Source organism: Zosterops lateralis (genome assembly GCF_965231275.1).
Source record: "Zosterops lateralis genome assembly, chromosome: 3".
In the NCBI taxonomy this organism is placed as follows: domain Eukaryota; kingdom Metazoa; phylum Chordata; class Aves; order Passeriformes; family Zosteropidae; genus Zosterops; species Zosterops lateralis.
In genome coordinates this window covers 32461991-32480281 of record NC_139764.1, presented here as the reverse complement: position 1 = coordinate 32480281, position 18291 = coordinate 32461991, and the positions used below count along the sequence as shown (strand labels likewise).

Sequence of the window (18291 nt, the reverse complement as noted above, 5' to 3'; positions counted from 1 at the left end):
CTATGGAGATAAATAAATAGGGGCTAAGAAATCATCAGAACTGCCTGTTAGTCATGCAACCTCACTTGGGACAAATTAGCACTTTAAAAATGCCTGAAAATTTCTCATTGGGTCTAGTAATGATTAATGAGTATTTTATGAGCAGTGATGAAAAGGGAGAAAGAAAAAGACTCGCTCCACATGCTGCCTGCTATCATAAAAGGCAGCAGAGTATTTCAATAATGATATCCATTCTCTTTTAAAGCAATCATGTGTTGAATGTGGAAATCTGAGGGCAGTGTTAATTGAGGGTAGATGGATTAAGGACATGCAGAAGAGACCAGGAACATACTGTGATGGTCAGATGTAGGGTAAAGCACAACAAGAGGAGCCAAAACAGGACAGACCAGGCTCTAAGAGAGCAGAACAGGGAAACACAAATGCCAGGGTTCTCCTGCAACACTGGAGGTGTGTGGAAAGGTTCAAAGCCCAAGTGGGATTGGACTCTTGTGGTTGTTCAGTGCCCTCCTGAAAGGTTGCTCTTCTTTTTGTTCCCTCTTTGTCACTGCTGTTGATAAACAGGGAGAGAGATTTGGAAGGACTAAGGGTGAATAATGGAAAGAACATTATTGGTGAGTAGAGCAACTAAATGAAGTCTAAAGGAGAACAAACAAAAATGAGGGAAACCAGAGTAACTGATCTGTTGAAGGGCCAAGTCCCAGAGGGAGGATCCCAAATTACTTTTGAGAGGGAAGACTGGTTTGGAAAGAAAAACAGTTTAGGTTAGAAAGTAACACAGGTAGGAGAAAAATACTATATGATTGATAAAGAGTGCATAGGATTGCATCTGTTATATATGGGGGCATGTCACTTTTCATTTAAATAGAAAGGAAGATCATGTTTCAGTACATTTTGAGATCGAAAAAGGCAATTTTAATGGAGGGCTATTGTGCTTGTCAGCAATCATGTTTTGTTTTTCATATGACCATCATCATACAAGCAGCAGCTTTGCACATTAAAGCTTAAAATGCTTTTATTTAGTGCTTTGTTTCAGGAGGTTGCATTACCAGACACTCATTTTTGATATGGCTGCCATCTATCTATCTGCATGTTCTATGAAAAGCAGAGTTGAAGGAGTCACTCAGTATCTGAACTAAGAGAGGGTATGGCAACAAGGAGAGCATACATCCTTAACTCATTTTTATCCTTCAAAGTGTGAATAAGGGAAAGGCAAACTATTGAAACACAGGACTCAAAGAGGACAAGGGAGTATCTTAAGAGAGCTTTTTCCCAGGGACAGACGTGTAATAAATATGTATTTAACTTACATATAGAAAAGGCCTTTTTTTTAGCACTGTAAAGCAGTCATTAAAGTTATGCATCTATTTCAGTTATGTGTGTGTTTTATTTACTTGGCTTTATGATTATTTACAACTATTTATTTATTGTTTACAATTAACCAACTGACATCTGAAAATCAACTGGGATTTCCCACTTCTGTAATAACAGGTAACATAACGGTAGTCTGAAAACAGTCTTGCTACACCTGTTTGGTAATGTAATTAAGTGTACAGTTAGTAAGCATTATCCTTATTATGATGGTATGAGTTAATCTCCTTTAAAAATAATAAGTTTATCCTTCTAAATGGTTTAATAAACAGACAGCTGTACTAACTTTAAAAAAAATACCTCAAGTTAATAGTGCTAAATTTCAGCAAATGATTTATACTTTATCTACTTGTGCCTTTATATACAGGCTTGGATGCTTCAGGGTAAGGAATCTCTCCATGTGCCTCAAAGCTGTTAGCTGTTTTGTTTCTCCATGGTTACAGGAGTATAAAGCAGTAAGAGCATGTTACTGAAGCAGGGAGACATGACATCGTTTAGGAATGAGATTATATGTGAGGACTGCAGCTCTCCGGTGATCCTGAATGAGGGTGTTTTCTAGCACACAGGTGCTGTCAATATGTGCAGATGTGCTCATTTAAGGCAAGGCTTACAAGGGATACAAAGCTGGCCTAAAAGAATCTATCAATCCATAAAGTTTGCAGTGGTGGGAGAGATTATCAGATATCAGGGTTGATTAAACTCTTCCAGAAATGTGACTCAACATGTGAAAAGCCCTGTGCAAGATCAAGTCTAAACACGGGGCTCTGAGTGAGGTTTAGATAATACAACTCATAAAGAGTTAATGATGTCTTTTCTGTTTGTTTACATGCAAAAAAAAAAACACCCTAAAAACAAAATAAACAAAACACAAACAAAAACCAAAACATGAGAGTTTAAATGAGGTAAATGACATCCAAATTAACGCAGAATTATCTGTTTCAGTCAGTAATCTTGCAATATTAACTAGTTTGATTTTGTTGTCACTTTGGCAGAACAGTGTATGTTAGGAGTCCCTCAGCAGACTAGCTAAGATTGTTCTTTCATGAAGAAATGGACAAAGGCAATGATTTAGAGTGGTACAGCTAAATCACACACTGACTTCTCCTTTGCATTGATGTACTCTTATCCTTTTCTTCTGCAATTGAGGTGACTCTGACTTACTGGTCTGAAATAAAATCTACTAACTTGACCTTAAAGTAAGGGAAAGGTTCTGGCAACTTTTTTCTCATCTGCACACACTGCATCACTCCCTGTCTGTGTTCTAACAAGCAGTTGTGCAGAGCCAGGTTGAGCTAACCTTGCCTACAGAGTCGTGTTTTCTCCAAGCAGACGTGGCCTGACTGAGGACAGAGCTCTGTGTGTGTGTGTGAAAGAGCCCTTTCCTTGCTCAGTTAAAACAGGATGTCTTCCTTGCCTCTCTTGCCTTCCCCTGGGGCAGGTAAATGTAATTTGTTCTGGTTCAGGAGGCCACGCAATCTGTACCATCACAAGGCAACTTGGTGGCAAAGACACCTTTCCTTTTATTCCGCTTCATACTGATTCTCTGGTGATTTGACTTGCCCCCCCCCCCCTTTTTTTTTTTTTTTTTTTTTTTTTCCTTCTCTCCTGCAAATGAAAATTAGCTTTTTATCCGGGCTCCCTAAGGAAGCCAACTTGTAGATCCGTGATGCCTGATGTGAAATCCTCTCCACTGTTTTCATGTTACTTTTGACCGAATTGGGAAAATCCAAAATTCAATGGCTGTACAGCTTGCGTGGCTGGGGAGGGCCCCGTATTAACGCTGTCCAGAGGGAGAAGAAAAGAGGGAAAGCTGCGCAGTTTCGGTGAGCGATTGCCCCGTGCAGAGCTCCAGACAGGGAATTCACGCACTGGAGAGAGAACCTTTGTTACCGCCGGCCTGGCCGCGGCCCAGCCCCGGGCCTGTTCCCGGAGCTGCGGGAGGGAACGGGGCAGCCCCGCTCCTGCCCTTACGTAACTGCGCTACCAGCGCCGTGCCAGGGGAACTATTTCCAGCAGCAGCGCCCCTTTTCAAAGCCTGTACGCAATAAACCGTGCGGGACCAGGCCCGACATGAGCGCAGGGGAATGAGGACAGGGCGCTGCGGGGCTGTAGCCGGACATGCAGCCCCGTGAGGCGAGGGCATTTCGGTCGAGCCGTGGCCTCAGGCGGGCGGGAGCCGGCTGGGGGGAGGCTCGCAGCTTCATGGAGCGGGTTCACTGTGCCGGAGCGGTGTCAGGGCCGGCCCGCGGGGGCTGAGGAGCCCGGGGGCACAGGGGGAGCCCGGGGCGGGTATTTACGGTAATGCGGTCGTTACGGTAGCGCGGGAGGGCCTACGTGCGCGGGGGCGGGGCGGCGCGCGCGCGGCGCCGGAGCGTGCGCGGCCCCGCGAGGCGCGTCTCCCTCGCGAGCTCGCGGTGAAAGGATTTGGCGCCAGGCGGGTCCGGCTCCGCAGCTCCCGCAGCCGCACCAACCCCCCGCGCCTCCCGCCCGCACACACCGCCCGCCGGGGCACCAGAGCACCGCAGGCACAGCCAGAGCCGCCCGACCGCCCGCCCGTCCCTGCTCGCCGCCGCCCGCGCGCCGCCCAGGGACCGAGCCGCCAGCGCCGCCGCCGCCGCCATGAGCTGCTCGCCCGTGAACGTGAAGAAGCTGAAGGTGTCGGAGCTGAAGGAGGAGCTGAAAAAGCGGCGCCTCTCCGACAAGGGCCTCAAGGCTGAGCTCATGGAGCGGCTCCAGGCCGCGCTAGACCAGGAGGAGGCCGGCGGGGGCGGCCCCGCCAGCGGCGCGGCCGAGCCCGGCAACGGCAGCGTGGAGGGGGAGGCGATCGAGCTCGGCGGGGGCGCCGCGCAGCTCCGCCAGGGGGGAGGCCCCGGCCAGGCCGCGGCCTCCGCCATGGAGGACGACGACGAGGAAGGGCTGGAGGCCGCCGATGGCGACGCCATGGAGCTGGGCGAGGAGAACGGCGAGCGGGCAGGGGCCGGGGGCGGCCCCATGGAAGAGGAGGCGGGCGGCGAGGAGGAGGAAGAGGAGGAGGAGGAGGACGAGAACGGCGACGACCAGGGTTTCCAAGAGGGGGAGGATGAGTTGGCCGACGAGGAGGAGGCCGGGGCCGGGGACGCCAACGGGCACGGTGACCAGCAGCCGCCGCAGCCCCAGCAGCCGCAGCAGCCCCCGCCGCTCCTCCCGCCGCGCGGCGCCGCCGCCGCCAAGGAGGCTCCCGGCAAGAGCCCCGGGGGCGCCTCGGGGCCCGCCGCCGCCTCCGGCCCGGCGGGCCCCGCCAAGCAACAGCAGCAGCAGCAGAAGAAAGCGGAAGGCGGCGGCGGAGGCGGCCGCCCCGGGGCGCAGGGCGCCGGGGGTGAGTGAGCGTGGCGGCGGGAACCGGGGGGGCGGGAGGGAGGGGGCCATTAATCCCATCCCCCGCCATGAGGGGGAGGCCCGGCCCGGCGGGGGGGGGCGGTTTCCGGGGCGCGCGCGGGAGGACGTTGGCGGCCCCGCGCCTCGTGCTGCCCCGGCGGGGGGGGCGGGGGAGGGGCGCGGGGGGAGGGGCGCGCCGTGCATTGTGCGCCCAGCGCGCCTGACGTCACTTCCGCGCTGGGCCCGCCGCCGCCGCACGGGAGGGATGGCGCTGGGAAGGCCTGGCGGTACAATGGAGGCGGGAGGAGGAGGGAGGAATCCCTTCCCTGGGGCTCCCGCCCGCGGCCCGCCGGGAGGAGGCGCAGTCGTGCGGATCGCGCGGTGCCCTTGCGAGAGGCCGGCAGTGTCCCGCCGCCCCCGTGCTGGGCGGGTGGTGATGGTGGTGCGGGTCTGCAGGCGCGGCGGGTCAGGAGGGTTTTTTTTTTTTTTTTTCCTTCTTTTTTTTTCTTTGCCCTTTTCAGTGGAGATCTTAACATTGAGAGCCATACCGGCTGCTGCGTGGTGTGTTTTGGCAACTTCCGTGTGCTAAATCATTTCTGATTGGCGACAAGTTTTTGAGTCTCCGTGAAAATTTAAGATACAGGGTTTCACCGTAGCAACGTTCCTTTTTCAGATGTTAGTGCTTATCTCGTGCTGTAGCTTGCTGCAGTGTACAAAGTCGAAGCCATCGTTTAGATTCTATTCCCGATTAATCTAAAACTTGAAATAATCAAAATAAATCATTGCTTCTGTTACAGGAGATGGTAAAACGGAACAAAAGCCTGGTGAGAAGAAGAGAGGAGTGAAGAGACCACGTGAAGACCATGGCCGGGGATACTTTGAGTACATTGAGGAAAACAAGTACAGCAGGTAAACAGATTTGGTGCTGGGCAGCATTTTGTGATGAGGAGCAATAGGGTACAGAAACATCATTTTAACTTGGTGAAAATACATGTAGCTTCACTATGTTTTGTTTGGTTTTGTTTTTTCAGGGCCAAGTCCCCTCAGCCACCTGTCGAGGAAGAAGATGAACATTTTGATGACACGGTGGTTTGTCTTGATACTTGTGAGTAAACACACTTTCCTTTGCTCTGGAAGGATGTGGTGTTAAGGCTTTTAATCTTAATGCCACCCTTTCTGAAACGGGGAGGATACATTTGTTGATTTTCCTTACCAGGTAACTTTAAAAAAATTAGAAAAATACTGTGTTTCCACCCGTTTTTAGCAAACAAAAGAACAGAAGCATACATGAGTATGTTAGCAGTAATAAGCTTGGTTTTCCTATGAAGTCTGTAGGGATAGGTGGTTCTGTGAAGAAATCTTAACCAAAACAGTAGTCTGGTCTGGAGGCTTAGGTGGGTAAGTGTAGAGTGCACCTGGAACAACCCAGGGACAGCTCGATGAAACAACTGTCCTGCACCACTGCCCAGGAAATTGAGAGATCAGTACCATAAGTGCTTAGAAAATACAGTTTGAGAAATGAACTTCGTACAAAAGTTCCCCTATTTATGTACCAATCATTGGAATGTTCTTTTTATCTTCTGATAAATTTAACAGAATCTGGTAATGCCTCTTCAAAAATGACCCATTCATGTTACCTGTGAGTGTGTGTGGGCTTTTGGGTGGTGGTTTGTGCAAGTGGGATGGCAGAGCATAGAAATTGAAAAGTACCTGCAAACAGGGTTTTTTTGAGGCAGATTAAAAACGTTACTATTACTGTAACATACTATAATGGCAGAGTTGACACTTGTATTCTCGAGGGTAAGTATAAGGACACAGTGCAGTATTAGAAAACTTGAAGTAATGCCTGAATCTGTTGGATTTTTACAGTGCCATGGAAGGAAAGCTTAACTTTTGGCATTGTCTGGTATATTTGTTAGAAGTTTCAGGTGGTTTTATTCCACAAGAAATGGTTTGAAATGGAAGGAGGTATTAGTTTACAGTCACGTAAATTGCTGAATATACCATCCCTGACATTTTGCTAAGTGAGTCTCAAGTTTCTAGCTGCTAACCTGGTGAGTAGCCACTTCTGTGGGAGCTTTGGATTTTTCCAATAGCTGAGTAAATAGCTACTTTTCATTATTACTGTTTCTAGTAATAATAGTATTTTATAGTAGAAAGTCTTGTTCCCGGACAAATTCTGATTTGAAGTGTTGGCAGACTCTTTAGAGGTAGGATTCAAACACAGCTGTAAGGCTGAATTGTGTAACAAATTGGCACTCCCCCTTCTGGATAGTGATCCAGACGTGTAAGAGGTTTAGCCACTCTTAAGTGCTTTTAATTTCCTGTGTCTTACAAAGAAGCTGTAACTTCAAATTCTGTTCTCATCTCCCATTCTGAAGGTAGCCTGCAAAGGTGGGTTTCTTCTGTATGATTTTATCTGCTTTTCATTCAACAAACAGGTTAGCAGTATTAATGAGGTAACACTTGGATCACTAATAATATTTTTGGAGCTGGGTACAGCTGTGTGCAAATAAAATCGTGTGCATGAGAGTTGCCAGTCATACAAGGCAAACTGCATTTTAGTGTATTCTGGCATCATGCAGGTTTTACACCAGAGCAGAATTCCTCACTGTTTGCCCTTTTGCTCCTTTCTTGTAACCATCAGATAGGATGGAGCTGCTTGTGTGGATTCCTTGCTCTGGGGAATTCAAGTGTTGCGTGCTGCACCTCTTATTACCATTTGGCATTTTTTTTCTAAAACCTACTGGGAGATTCATTTGCAATTTCATAGTGTGCAGCTCTGAAGGTGCTTGTAAAACCAAGGTTCTGCTTAGGTTCTTAGAGTGATAGAGGTGAATTCATAGTGTGTAGATTGTGTTTCTGACTTGAAGTAGGTTCTCTTAGCACACCCTCTGTGCTTAGAGTATTTGCATCTGACTTAACTGCCTTTATTTTAATAGACATAATCTAATTTGACTTGCTAATTGACTATTAACCAAAGACTACGATGAGTACTTAAACGTTTGTGTTCACATTTACTTCTTAGCAGCCCTTAAGTTTGGGCTTGAGCAGTGAGACTGCCTCAGAATCAGGTCTCTAGAGGGTACTGTGGAGAGCACAATGCAGATGGCTCTGTATTGATGGAAAGAAGTAACTGACAGAGGATTCAAACACATAAGGTGAAAGTTAGGGGGTTTTAAGCAGACAGAAAAAATAGAGGAAAGTTGAGTGATGGAAGTGAAGATGGCACCTTGAAAATGACTTGTTAGCTAGCTTTTCCTAAGATTTTTGGCTGAGCTTCAGTCTGCAGTTCCATCTAGACATGTTGCTTCTCTGAAAGATCTTGGGTACTTGCTGGCAGTTTGTCTTAAAAATCACCTTTGAAAGCTGGCATCATCTTTAATGCATAAAATTGGACACCTGTGTTTTATTTTGTAATCAGAATAAACAGAATGATTTTTATGTTAACAGATAACTGTGACCTACATTTTAAAATCTCAAGAGACCGGTTTAGTGCTTCCTCTCTGACCATGGAAAGCTTTGCTTTCCTATGGGCTGGAGGGAGAGCCTCCTATGGAGTTTCTAAAGGCAAAGTCTGCTTTGAGATGAAGGTGAGTTAATGTTTATGGGAGACTTTTGCATGCTTAAATATTTATAATTGTCACATTTTTTGGACTTGGTTGAAACTAATTGATGTGAACAGGACTCTTAAACAGCCTTCTCTTATGAGAAGATGGCTCAATTTGCAAAACTGTTTTCTCCTTTATAAGAACTTCCATTTAACAAACAAACAAGAAATTTTTAAAAAAACCCACTAAACAATGCACTTGTTCTGAATGTGAGACTTTTGGTTTCATTTTTTAACCACGAATTCTATTTGGCATCTCATGCATCAACATTGAAAGTATTTCTATACTCTCTAGTCAGATGTTTGCTTGTACTTTCTGAAGATTACAGAAAGCTTGACTTTTTAAAGGGATATAAATTATCCCAGCAGTCCTTTCTGGTTCTACTTAGTCTTTGAGTTTGATCTTCTCTAGGCAGGGATTTGGGCTGGATGACCTCTAGAGGTCCCTTTCAACATCATTAACTGACACAATACATAGAATGTGAGTATTTAGCAGGAAGTTGAATTCTGAGAGCAAGAGTTCTCCTGAAGGGTGAGATTGGCAAAGGGCAACCAGCCTTCTAATAAACTGATTTCTCCAGCTCGTTGATTGGCCTCTGTGTATGAATTGGTGCTCTTCCTCTAGTGCTTTCAAATGTAACTGTTACCATGAGAATTGGGTAGTGATACCATTATCCAAGCTTTTACGTGCAGTGATTCCTGTGTCTGTGGATACCTATAACTTCGGAAGGCCTGTGAAGTGAAATTTATGTCGCTATTTATTGTCCTGTTCGCTTTTAAATGAGTTTCAGCTCAGTCACCTCACCAGAATAGTTGCAGAGGTTGATGGGACACTGATGAGTTTTTCACTTTATTTTAGTAAAGTTTCTAAAGACAGTTAAAAACCAGCTGGTTGCATGTTGATTCCAGTGCATTTGGGTGGTTTGTTGGGGTTTCTGGGATGTTTCTGTTAGTTGCTTTTTTTTTTAAATCTGGTTGTTTGGAAGCTGGCAGCGTGCCCAGGAAGTCTGCTTACAGTAAAATGGGATAATGTAATACCTTAGCTAGTCTCCAAGAAGCAGATTTTTTAATACATTGCACATTTTCTTACCTAAGTAATTTATTTTTAATGCCAACTTCATAGCAATTGGGTTTTTTTAAATAAATGTACATATTGTTTGTGATTTTAATACAATGTCAAAAGGACTTAAGGCTTTTGACCACTGACAGGAACTGCTGTGACAAAATGATGAAGATTTATGGTATCTTCAATTTTCATTGTTAAGTCAGGAGATAGAACTGTTTAGTCACTAGTTGTGGTTTCAAATTCTTGAACATGTTTTATTTTTGCAGAAAGTGATCACTTAGATTAAGCAAAGATTTAACCAAAGAGTAAAGGTTCCAAGTGTTACCTATTGTTTTTCCAGCTTGGTAGTGTATAATAAATACTGCTTACCTTTTACTGAATAATTTAAAAATAGGTTACAGAAAAGATTCCTGTTAAACATCTCTATACAAAAGACATTGACATACATGAAGTGCGAGTTGGCTGGTCACTGAACACAAGTGGAATGTTGCTCGGTAAGACTTCAGTGTTTGCTTTTGTGTTGATGTGGCTAAAGTTTTAAATTTTTTTTTTTCTGAAGCAGGGGGAAAAAGCTTAGTGATTGTAGTGCATGCATTGTGAAAAGAGGTCTTAATTTGAGTCATCCACTGGACATAGTGTGGGAAAGATCATTAGTAGGACCAAATAAACTCATAAAGTATTCAGACCTCTAAGGGTTAGGGCCATAATTGAAGAACTAATTCTACAGTGATCATGTGTGGGTTGTGGAGAACGTTGTTGAATACCTGACAAAATAAAGAATTTGTCTTTTTCATGTAGTGTCATAAGTAGGAAGAGGGGAGTTGCCCTTACCTCCACTTTTAAAGGGTGGTGCATGGTATAAAATTTAACCCATGGTAACTACATTATCTTTTTTTTTGCTTGGTGGGAAAATCCTAATTTCTGAAAATAGCTGGAAAGAAAGAAGTACAACTTCACTGTATATATGACAGATAATAATAATATTTATAACTTGATGTTGAAACACATCTTTGGGGGAAGTATTGGTGAGTTGGTATGTTCTGACATCAGCAACAGCTTTCTATTAAAGTTACACCTGAGTCCTTGTGTTTGACACTTCTATTAGCTTGTTCCTTGCAGCTTCATCCTCAGCTGTTGCATAGGCTGACTGTCTGCTAAACTCCCTTTAAAATGGGAGGGGTAAGTGCTCCTGGAGACTAACTTCAGAAAGCCTGACTACGTTACAGCAGGTATACCACTGCATAATCAGGTCTTCACAGTTTAAAAATACTTGTTCTTGTCTTTATCTGACAGTTCAGCTTTTATGTCAGCATGAATCTGGAACCAGCAGCATAAGGCTCTTAAACAGGGATGAGGAAACACTGCTGTTCTATCTCAAGTGAAAGTACTGAATAGAAGAATGAGCTTGTATAGCTATTGGGGGCATCATATCTTGTTTTGGTATTAACAAAAATATTCTGAACAGCAGCTTACTTAAGTGGCTGCAAGGTGAGTTACGTCTAAAAGGTTAGACGGGAAAGCCTATTTGTAATTAGTTTAAATTGTTCCTTCAGGTGAAGAAGAATTCTCTTATGGCTATTCTCTAAAAGGAATAAAGACATGCAATTGTGAGACTGAAGACTTTGGTGAGAAGTTTGATGAAAATGATGTGATTGGATGTTTTGCTGTAAGTTCTCACTTATATTTCCTTTTGAGGGAAAACAACCTTGAATTTTTAGACTGCTGTGATGTTAGAAGCAGTAAAGCAAATATATAAAATCATGGGAACAAGACAAGTTGTTTAACCCAGACAGGCAGTAGAAGCAGCAGCTATTACTAACAGTGACTGCTGGCAACATGATTTAATATTCATGGACAAATGTTTTTAAAGCCTTTTAACAGAAATGCAAATCTTGAACAAGATGATCATTGACAGTGACTCATTAGAAGGGAAAATTGGCTTTAGTTCTTTATGAAATTAACGGTGTTACAGAAGTTGAGTGAACATAGCCAGTAGAATGAAGTGACTAATTAACTGTATAAAGCGGTTAATTTTATCCAAAATATTGCTTTATTTGAAAAACAGAATTTTGATGGTGATGAAGTGGAACTCTCATATTCCAAGAATGGACAAGAGCTTGGTGTTGCATTCAAAATAAGCAAGGAAGTTCTTGATGGGCGACCACTCTTTCCACATGTTCTCTGCCATAACTGCGCAGTTGAGTTTAACTTTGGTCAGAAGGAGGAACCTTACTTCCCTGTACCTGAAGAGTACACCTTCATCCAGAAGGTCCCTCTGGAGGATAGGGTCCGAGGACCAAAGGGACCTGAGCAAAAGAAAGATTGTGAAGTAAGTTTCTTTTGATCATCTCAGAAGTTGTTAAAAGCAGATGAATGGAAATGGTAGAGATAATGAGACTATTCCACCTCATTCCTGACATTTTTGTTTGGGAGCTTTAATGCTTAGTGTAATGTGATCTGTTTGCTAAAACTACCTTCCCCACCTCCCACATCCCCCCTCAGTATCCATTAGGCTTGCTGGGCTAAGTTGTGTATTAAAGAAAATCTTTGGACTAGTATCTCAAATACAGAACTTTTCGTCATAGGTGGTGATGATGATTGGCTTGCCTGGAGCTGGCAAGACTACATGGGTTACCAAACATGCAGCAGCAAATCCTGGGAAATACAACATTCTTGGGACAAATACTATTATGGACAAAATGATGGTAAGTGATAAGATATTTTATTTCTTGATACATTGTAAACTTGCTGTAAATCCATGTGCTTTGGATGCTGTTCTTTTTTGTCAAAGAAACTGGCTGCTTGTTAGCTAGTGACCATTCTTGTTGAAGAAAAGATTGGCAGTGGCACTTAGTGCCATGGTCTGGTTGACAAGGTGGTATTAGGTCATAGGACTCGGTGATCTCAAAGGTCTTTTCCAACCTAATGATTCTTTGTAAAGATTTTATTACCTTGCTGAGCTGCTAATTCACACATGGTGGGATTCTGAAGCTTTTTATGGTAATATGTAAGAAATAGTCATCTCTTGTTGACTATTGAATGTATTTTTACTTTATACATCAGTGTTCTCAGAATGGAACTTGTAGCTGGAGTTAGTATTGCAATGAGTATACCTTGAACTGAATGGTACCAATTCTTGTGGAGTCTTCATTTATTAAATCTTATTGTTCTATGGAGGGTTGAGAATTTCAATTGTGAGTTTGCAGCAGCTGTGGCCTTGAATTGAACAACCTTGGATTCCACCTTGGAGTGTGGTGGAAAGCATCTGGCAAAGAAAAATGTCAGCCACGTGTATCAGGGCTGCACTGACTAACTCTGGGAAATGTTTCCATAGGTTGCAGGTTTTAAGCGTCAGATGGCAGATACTGGAAAACTTAACACGCTGTTGCAGAGAGCTCCACAGTGTCTTGGAAAGTTCATTGAGATTGCAGCTCGTAAGAAGCGGAATTTCATTTTGGATCAGGTAGAAGCTTCAGCGGAAAACGGTTGAGGAAATTTGTTAGAGGCTGTATTGTAGTAATTAATTGGGATTAAAGTTATGTTATGATAGCAGTTGTTTCAGTTACTGACTTACTACTCATTCAGGGGACACAAAGTTGAGATATTACTACAAATGCTTGTCTGAACTTCTCTAGATTTATGGGATGTGGGAGGAATAGTGTTTTAACACGTTGATACAAGCTCGTAACTTTGCATTATGCAGCATCTTTATGTCCAGTTATTTGTAAACTTCATTGCAAGCTCTTGTAGAGGTGAAGTCTATACACCATAAGTTGACTTCCTTAACTCTTACAATGACAGCTACGTGTAGTAAGTTACTGCATTTTTTTCAGACAAATGTGTCTGCAGCTGCGCAGAGGAGAAAAATGTGCCTGTTTGCAGGCTTCCAGCGCAAAGCAGTTGTTGTTTGCCCAAAAGATGAAGACTACAAGCAAAGAACACAAAAGAAGGCAGAGGTGGAGGGAAAAGATCTTCCAGAGCATGCAGTTCTCAAAATGAAAGGCATGGAACATAATCCTATACTGTGTTTTAGGATGCTGAATATCTGTTTAAAGGATTAAGTAAACGTGAAGTCTAAAAAATCACTTTATCTTAAACAGTTGTACTTATACAAAACTGGAAGACTATTGTAACTTGGTAGGATAACACTATATTGTGTTCCCTCTGCTGCAGTCCTTAACACTACTCAGTTATGGTGATACGCTTCATGCAGATGCACAAAGCTGTCTTGGCATAAAGTGCCCTATATACGTGACATATTTGGCAGAAACTGGTGTTCTGAGTGGAGGCTTATAAAAGAAAAAAAAAAAAGATAGGCAGAATGTTTTCGAGGTTTGGAACAGTACTGGCAACTCCATGAAGACCTGTTTATTTCCTTTGTCACTGTTATATTTCCTAAATGCTCAGATTATGTAATTTTGTCCCTATGCTGAGGGGATGGAGAGGGTGGGAGGAAGAATAGGGGAAAGGTGGTTAAATTGCAGCTTTGATTGTAGCTGAATATAGATGCTGAATACTCAGTGTTTTTGCAATTATAGGGAACTTCACACTGCCAGAGGTAGCAGAATGTTTTGATGAGATAATCTATGTAGAGTTGCAAAAAGAAGAAGCTCAGAAGCTTTTGGAGCAGTATAAAGAAGAAAGTAAGAAAGCTCTTCCACCAGAAAAGAAACAGAACACTGGCTCAAAGAAGAACAAGAAGAGCAATAAAAATCAATTTAATAGGGGTCAGAGAGGACGTGGAGGATTCAACATGCGGGGCAACTTCAGAGGAGGAGGTGAGCCTAGAAATAAATCTGTGACTTCTAGAGGTTGCTGCTGCTGGGGAAAAGGGTTGTAGTACTTGGATTGCAATTATTATGCAGGGGGAACCTCAATCTCAATTTCGCTAAGTTTTAACATTTTAGTGCATAGTTAATTGTCCAGCTTGAGTGAGAGGCTTGTCCTACCTTGGATTGCACTATTCATCTTTGTGTAGGAGATGTGTAAGAGCTAACAATGACTTGATTGCCGTGACTCTCTCCCTGCAGTCCCTGGCAATCGTGGTGGATACAACAGGAGGGGAGGCAACATGCCTCAGCGAGGTGGTGGCGGTGGCGGCGGTGGCGGTGGCAGCAGCGGAGCGATTGGCTACCCCTATCCTCGCGGCCCTGTCTTTCCAAGCAGAGGTGGCTACTCTAACAGAGGAAACTATAACAGAGGTGGAATGCCCAACAGGGGAAACTACAACCAGGTGATGCAACTACAGTACTTTGGATGTTGTTACTGGACAGCTCTGGTGGCCCGTGAGGAGTCACAAACTTGGTAGTGGTGCTGCACCAATGCTGTGCTGCAAGGCCTTTCTAGTTTAGTGCATATGCCCAGGGCTCTGAGTGTCATGTAGCAGCTGCTGATGCAGGGGGTTCATGTTAGGGCTGTTCCTCAGTCCTGTTAAAAATGAAGATTTCTGGTGCACTTGTGTGAAGGCTTGTCTTTGGTTTTTTGTGTGTTTCTTCCCCTTCCCCAATAATCATAACTGTTGTTTAGCCTGAGGGTCAAAGTGTGTCGTTATCAAACATGTAGGGAACTTTCTGAAAATAGCTCTGCACAGTCTTTGTTTTGGTGTCTGGTATCAAATGCAACCAGGAAAGACACACTAGCCTAGATTTTACCTGATGGAATATCGGTAGAAGTACTGGAAAACAAAAATGGGATTACTGAAGAGCCAGCAGATGGAGCCCAAGCCAGTAAACATGGCTCAGTTTGCCTAATACTGACAAACAGGGGAAAAGCAAAATTTATCTAGTTACATCAATGTCCCTTTGTTGTACCACAACTTCTGTTTGAAGTTTTGTGGGCTAGCTCTTCTATTTTCAGTTGTGTGACCCATATCCTTTTGTCTGATCAGATAACATATCCTTGTAGCAACTACAGCCTTTCCTAACTAAAAATAGACAAGCTCTTGTATTTTTAGTTGTCCTGGTGCATTTAGCAGCTGGAAATAGGGTGAGTCAAAACTGGATTAGCCAGCTTTCCAGACCAGGCAACAACAGTTAGAGCTGATTTATTAAATCTGAGGTTCTTGCCCCATGCTTAAGAAGCAGTTGCTTAGAGGGAAGGGGGTAGGAGGCTTTTGGTATTCTAGTGTTTTTCAGGGAGGGATTTTTTGGTGGTGTGTTTTTCTATTAAACTGGGGCTGATACTTATGTAGGTGTGTGGTATTTTGGTCGTAAAAAAGATTGCTATTAGGACACTGCTGAAAAATGCATGTAGATGAGGTAGTTAAAAATTGTTTTCTTCTTGCAGAACTTCAGAGGAAGGGGAAATAATCGTGGCTACAAAAACCAATCTCAGGGCTACAACCAGTGGCAGCAGGGTGTAAGTAGCCCCAGCTTTACGTTTTTACTGATTGTTAACTTGAATGTTGCAAAATGTTGACTAAAATAAATAGATGCATAAACAAAAGTGGATAGCAAAATCTTCTAATGCTAGGTAATATCACTATAAATAGTTTCCTGTGCAAAACTTAATCTGCCCTGATGGTCTTGATATATCAAATACCGACTGTGGCTTAATGTTCTTAATGGTATGTAGTACTTGGCTTCACATTACTGCTGTGAAGTGAACTTTTAACTGCCTTCAGTTGTTCAGGAACTTGCAGCTATTGGAGAGGACTTTAATCTTCTCAAGTTCCAGGGGAACTAGATGTTTGTTAAATGCTTTTTTTTTTTTTCCCAAGTAAGAAACTTAACCGTTATGTGATTGCAGGTTAAAACTAACTATTTATTAATCTGTTGCAGCAATTCTGGGGTCAGAAGCCATGGAGTCAGCATTATCACCAAGGATATTATTGAATACCCAAATAAATGAACTGATACATATTTCTCCAAAACCTTCACAAGAAGTCGACTGTTTTCTTTAGTAGGCTAACTTTTTAAACATTCCACAAGAGGAAGTGCCTGCGGGTTCCTTTTTTAGAAGCTTTGTGGGTTGATTTTTTCTTTTCTTTTTTTGTACATTTTTAATTGCAGTTTTAAAGTGATTCGTAAGAGAACCTCAGCATTGTGCACGAAAAGAGAATGTGTCAGTATTTCAGGGTTCTACATTTTATCTGTAAAATGTGACTTTTTTTTTACCACAACAAAAGTAAAACGTTGCTTTGTACCTGGTGTCTTTTTATTAAAGAATTTTCTCCTTTTTCCCCATCCCCCAATTTCTAAGAAACAGTCGTGAGTCATGTCACAATACGATAGAAATGTTAGCAACCAGATTCGTATGGAGGCATCTTAGTAGCCCTCAAATACCATGAGATTATGTAAAGCTCCCTATTACACTCCATCCTCTCTATGAGGCTCTTGGGTGGGGAGGGGAGGAGGGGGAGGCAAAAGTTTCTGGCAATAACTAGGACTTTTTTGTAACATTTGGAACTCAATAAGACGTTGGGGGCAAAGAGGAAACCTGGGGCTAAATAGTGATGGTGGAGTGTATGTAGAAGCTCTTAAAGTTGTAAAACTCGGTTGCTTTATTTGTGGAGGCTCAAACTTGTGAAGGTACAACACCATAATTTTTTTTCCATTTGTTCTGCATTTTGATTCTGAAAAGAAGCTGGCTTTGCCCATTTCTTATTAAACAAAACTTGTTGTAAATCCAGTTGTCTAATGGGATCTATATGAAGTTAGCTGTGTGTCTGTATAACTCTTTCCCCACAAAATACTGTATACCTAGTGTGCTTGTAGTAGTTACTCCACCATTTTGTAAGCTAATGAATCTGTGAGTCACCCATTTTATATCTTAATTTTTAATCATGTCAATTCTCAAATGGGTGTATCTCCTTAGCCTGCTGATTCCTTTTCTCTTTAAAGAAAGTGGGTGGAGAAGTTTAACTCTAGACGTTTGTTTGCAATAAAATAAATTCATTTTACTCTTGTTTGGGATTGTCGCCATCAAGGTCTAAAATCCCGTTTAATGCTATAAAGAGGAAGAGAATGTATGGAAGCGACGATGTTGGACAGTTTTAAACTCATTACTGTACATGCTGAAATACTTGTGTTTCTTTAAAAAAAACTGGTGGTTGCTCTGTTAGAGATCTATCACATGTATAATTCACAGTTTAACATGGTTATATGTATAGGGCAAAAGTCTTTGAGTTGCGCTTGCATCATGTAAAATCCACTTAACCTCTTTATTGTAAAATAGACATTAGGGAAGGAGCAGGAGGACAGGGAGGAGGACAGGAGGAAGGATTGTCACAAAGTTTAACAGAGAGCTTCAATTTGTTTTAACTGCGGTTTTGTTCAGCTTTCTGCTTCTGTAAAATTGTAGTGGCAATGTTAGCTGCTAACTTGCGTTTTAATGCCGTAAGACAAGGAAAAGATGTACCCATTGTACGAGGGACACGGGCTACACGTGTGAGAACACGTGGCACTGCCTCCACCGGGCCCTGGGCTGTGCTGGCAGTCCCCGTGACAGTGTATGGACTAGCAGAGGCTTCCTGGCAGCAGCCTAGAGCTAGAGTCGTGTGCTGTGCTTGAAACTTTTCTCCAGTGTTAGTCGATTTCTAGTAGTCTTCAGAAGTAAAGATAAACTTGTGTTGCTCTTCTAGCCTTTATAGCAGATGCCATTGCATATTGACATTAAACATTAACAGCACCACCTCCTTGTTAATAGTGCTTTAAATCATCCCGTTACTTTGAATGAGAAAAATGTAAATTGTCTTAAAAGAAACACTATTTAATGAAATTTGGGGAATTGAAACCCAAATCTGTTTTGCTGAAATGGAGTTTTCTTTAGACTTGCAAAAAAAAGTTTAGTGTAATTAAAGTCCATTTCCCTTCTACCCTCCTCACAAGAACTAACACTTTGTATGGAGTGCTGATCCTTTGCTTATTTTGGTACTCTATAAATGATATAGTCT

General features: G+C 43.0%; 1 protein-coding gene across 2 annotated transcripts; it reads left to right on the top strand.

Annotated features, from left to right (window-relative positions):
* Nucleotides 1-3972: 3972 nt before the first annotated feature.
* Nucleotides 3973-17023, top strand: HNRNPU (heterogeneous nuclear ribonucleoprotein U). 2 transcript variants are annotated; one of them, XR_014589732.1, is made up of 15 exons: nucleotides 3973-4723; nucleotides 5520-5631; nucleotides 5754-5827; nucleotides 8176-8315; nucleotides 9793-9892; nucleotides 10952-11064; nucleotides 11464-11727; nucleotides 11984-12103; nucleotides 12733-12861; nucleotides 13232-13400; nucleotides 13937-14176; nucleotides 14429-14631; nucleotides 15684-15755; nucleotides 16178-16728; nucleotides 16759-17023. XR_014589732.1 is itself a non-coding variant. In XM_083858317.1 (14 exons), exons 1-14 carry the CDS (start codon nucleotides 3988-3990, stop codon nucleotides 16229-16231), a joined length of 2526 nt encoding a protein of 841 aa, XP_083714443.1. In that variant the 5' UTR covers nucleotides 3973-3987; the 3' UTR covers nucleotides 16232-17023. The 2 variants fall into 2 exon arrangements, 1 of the variants encoding a protein (XP_083714443.1); XM_083858317.1 differs by having other exon boundaries at nucleotides 16178-17023.
* The last annotated feature ends 1268 nt before the right edge of the window (nucleotides 17024-18291 follow it).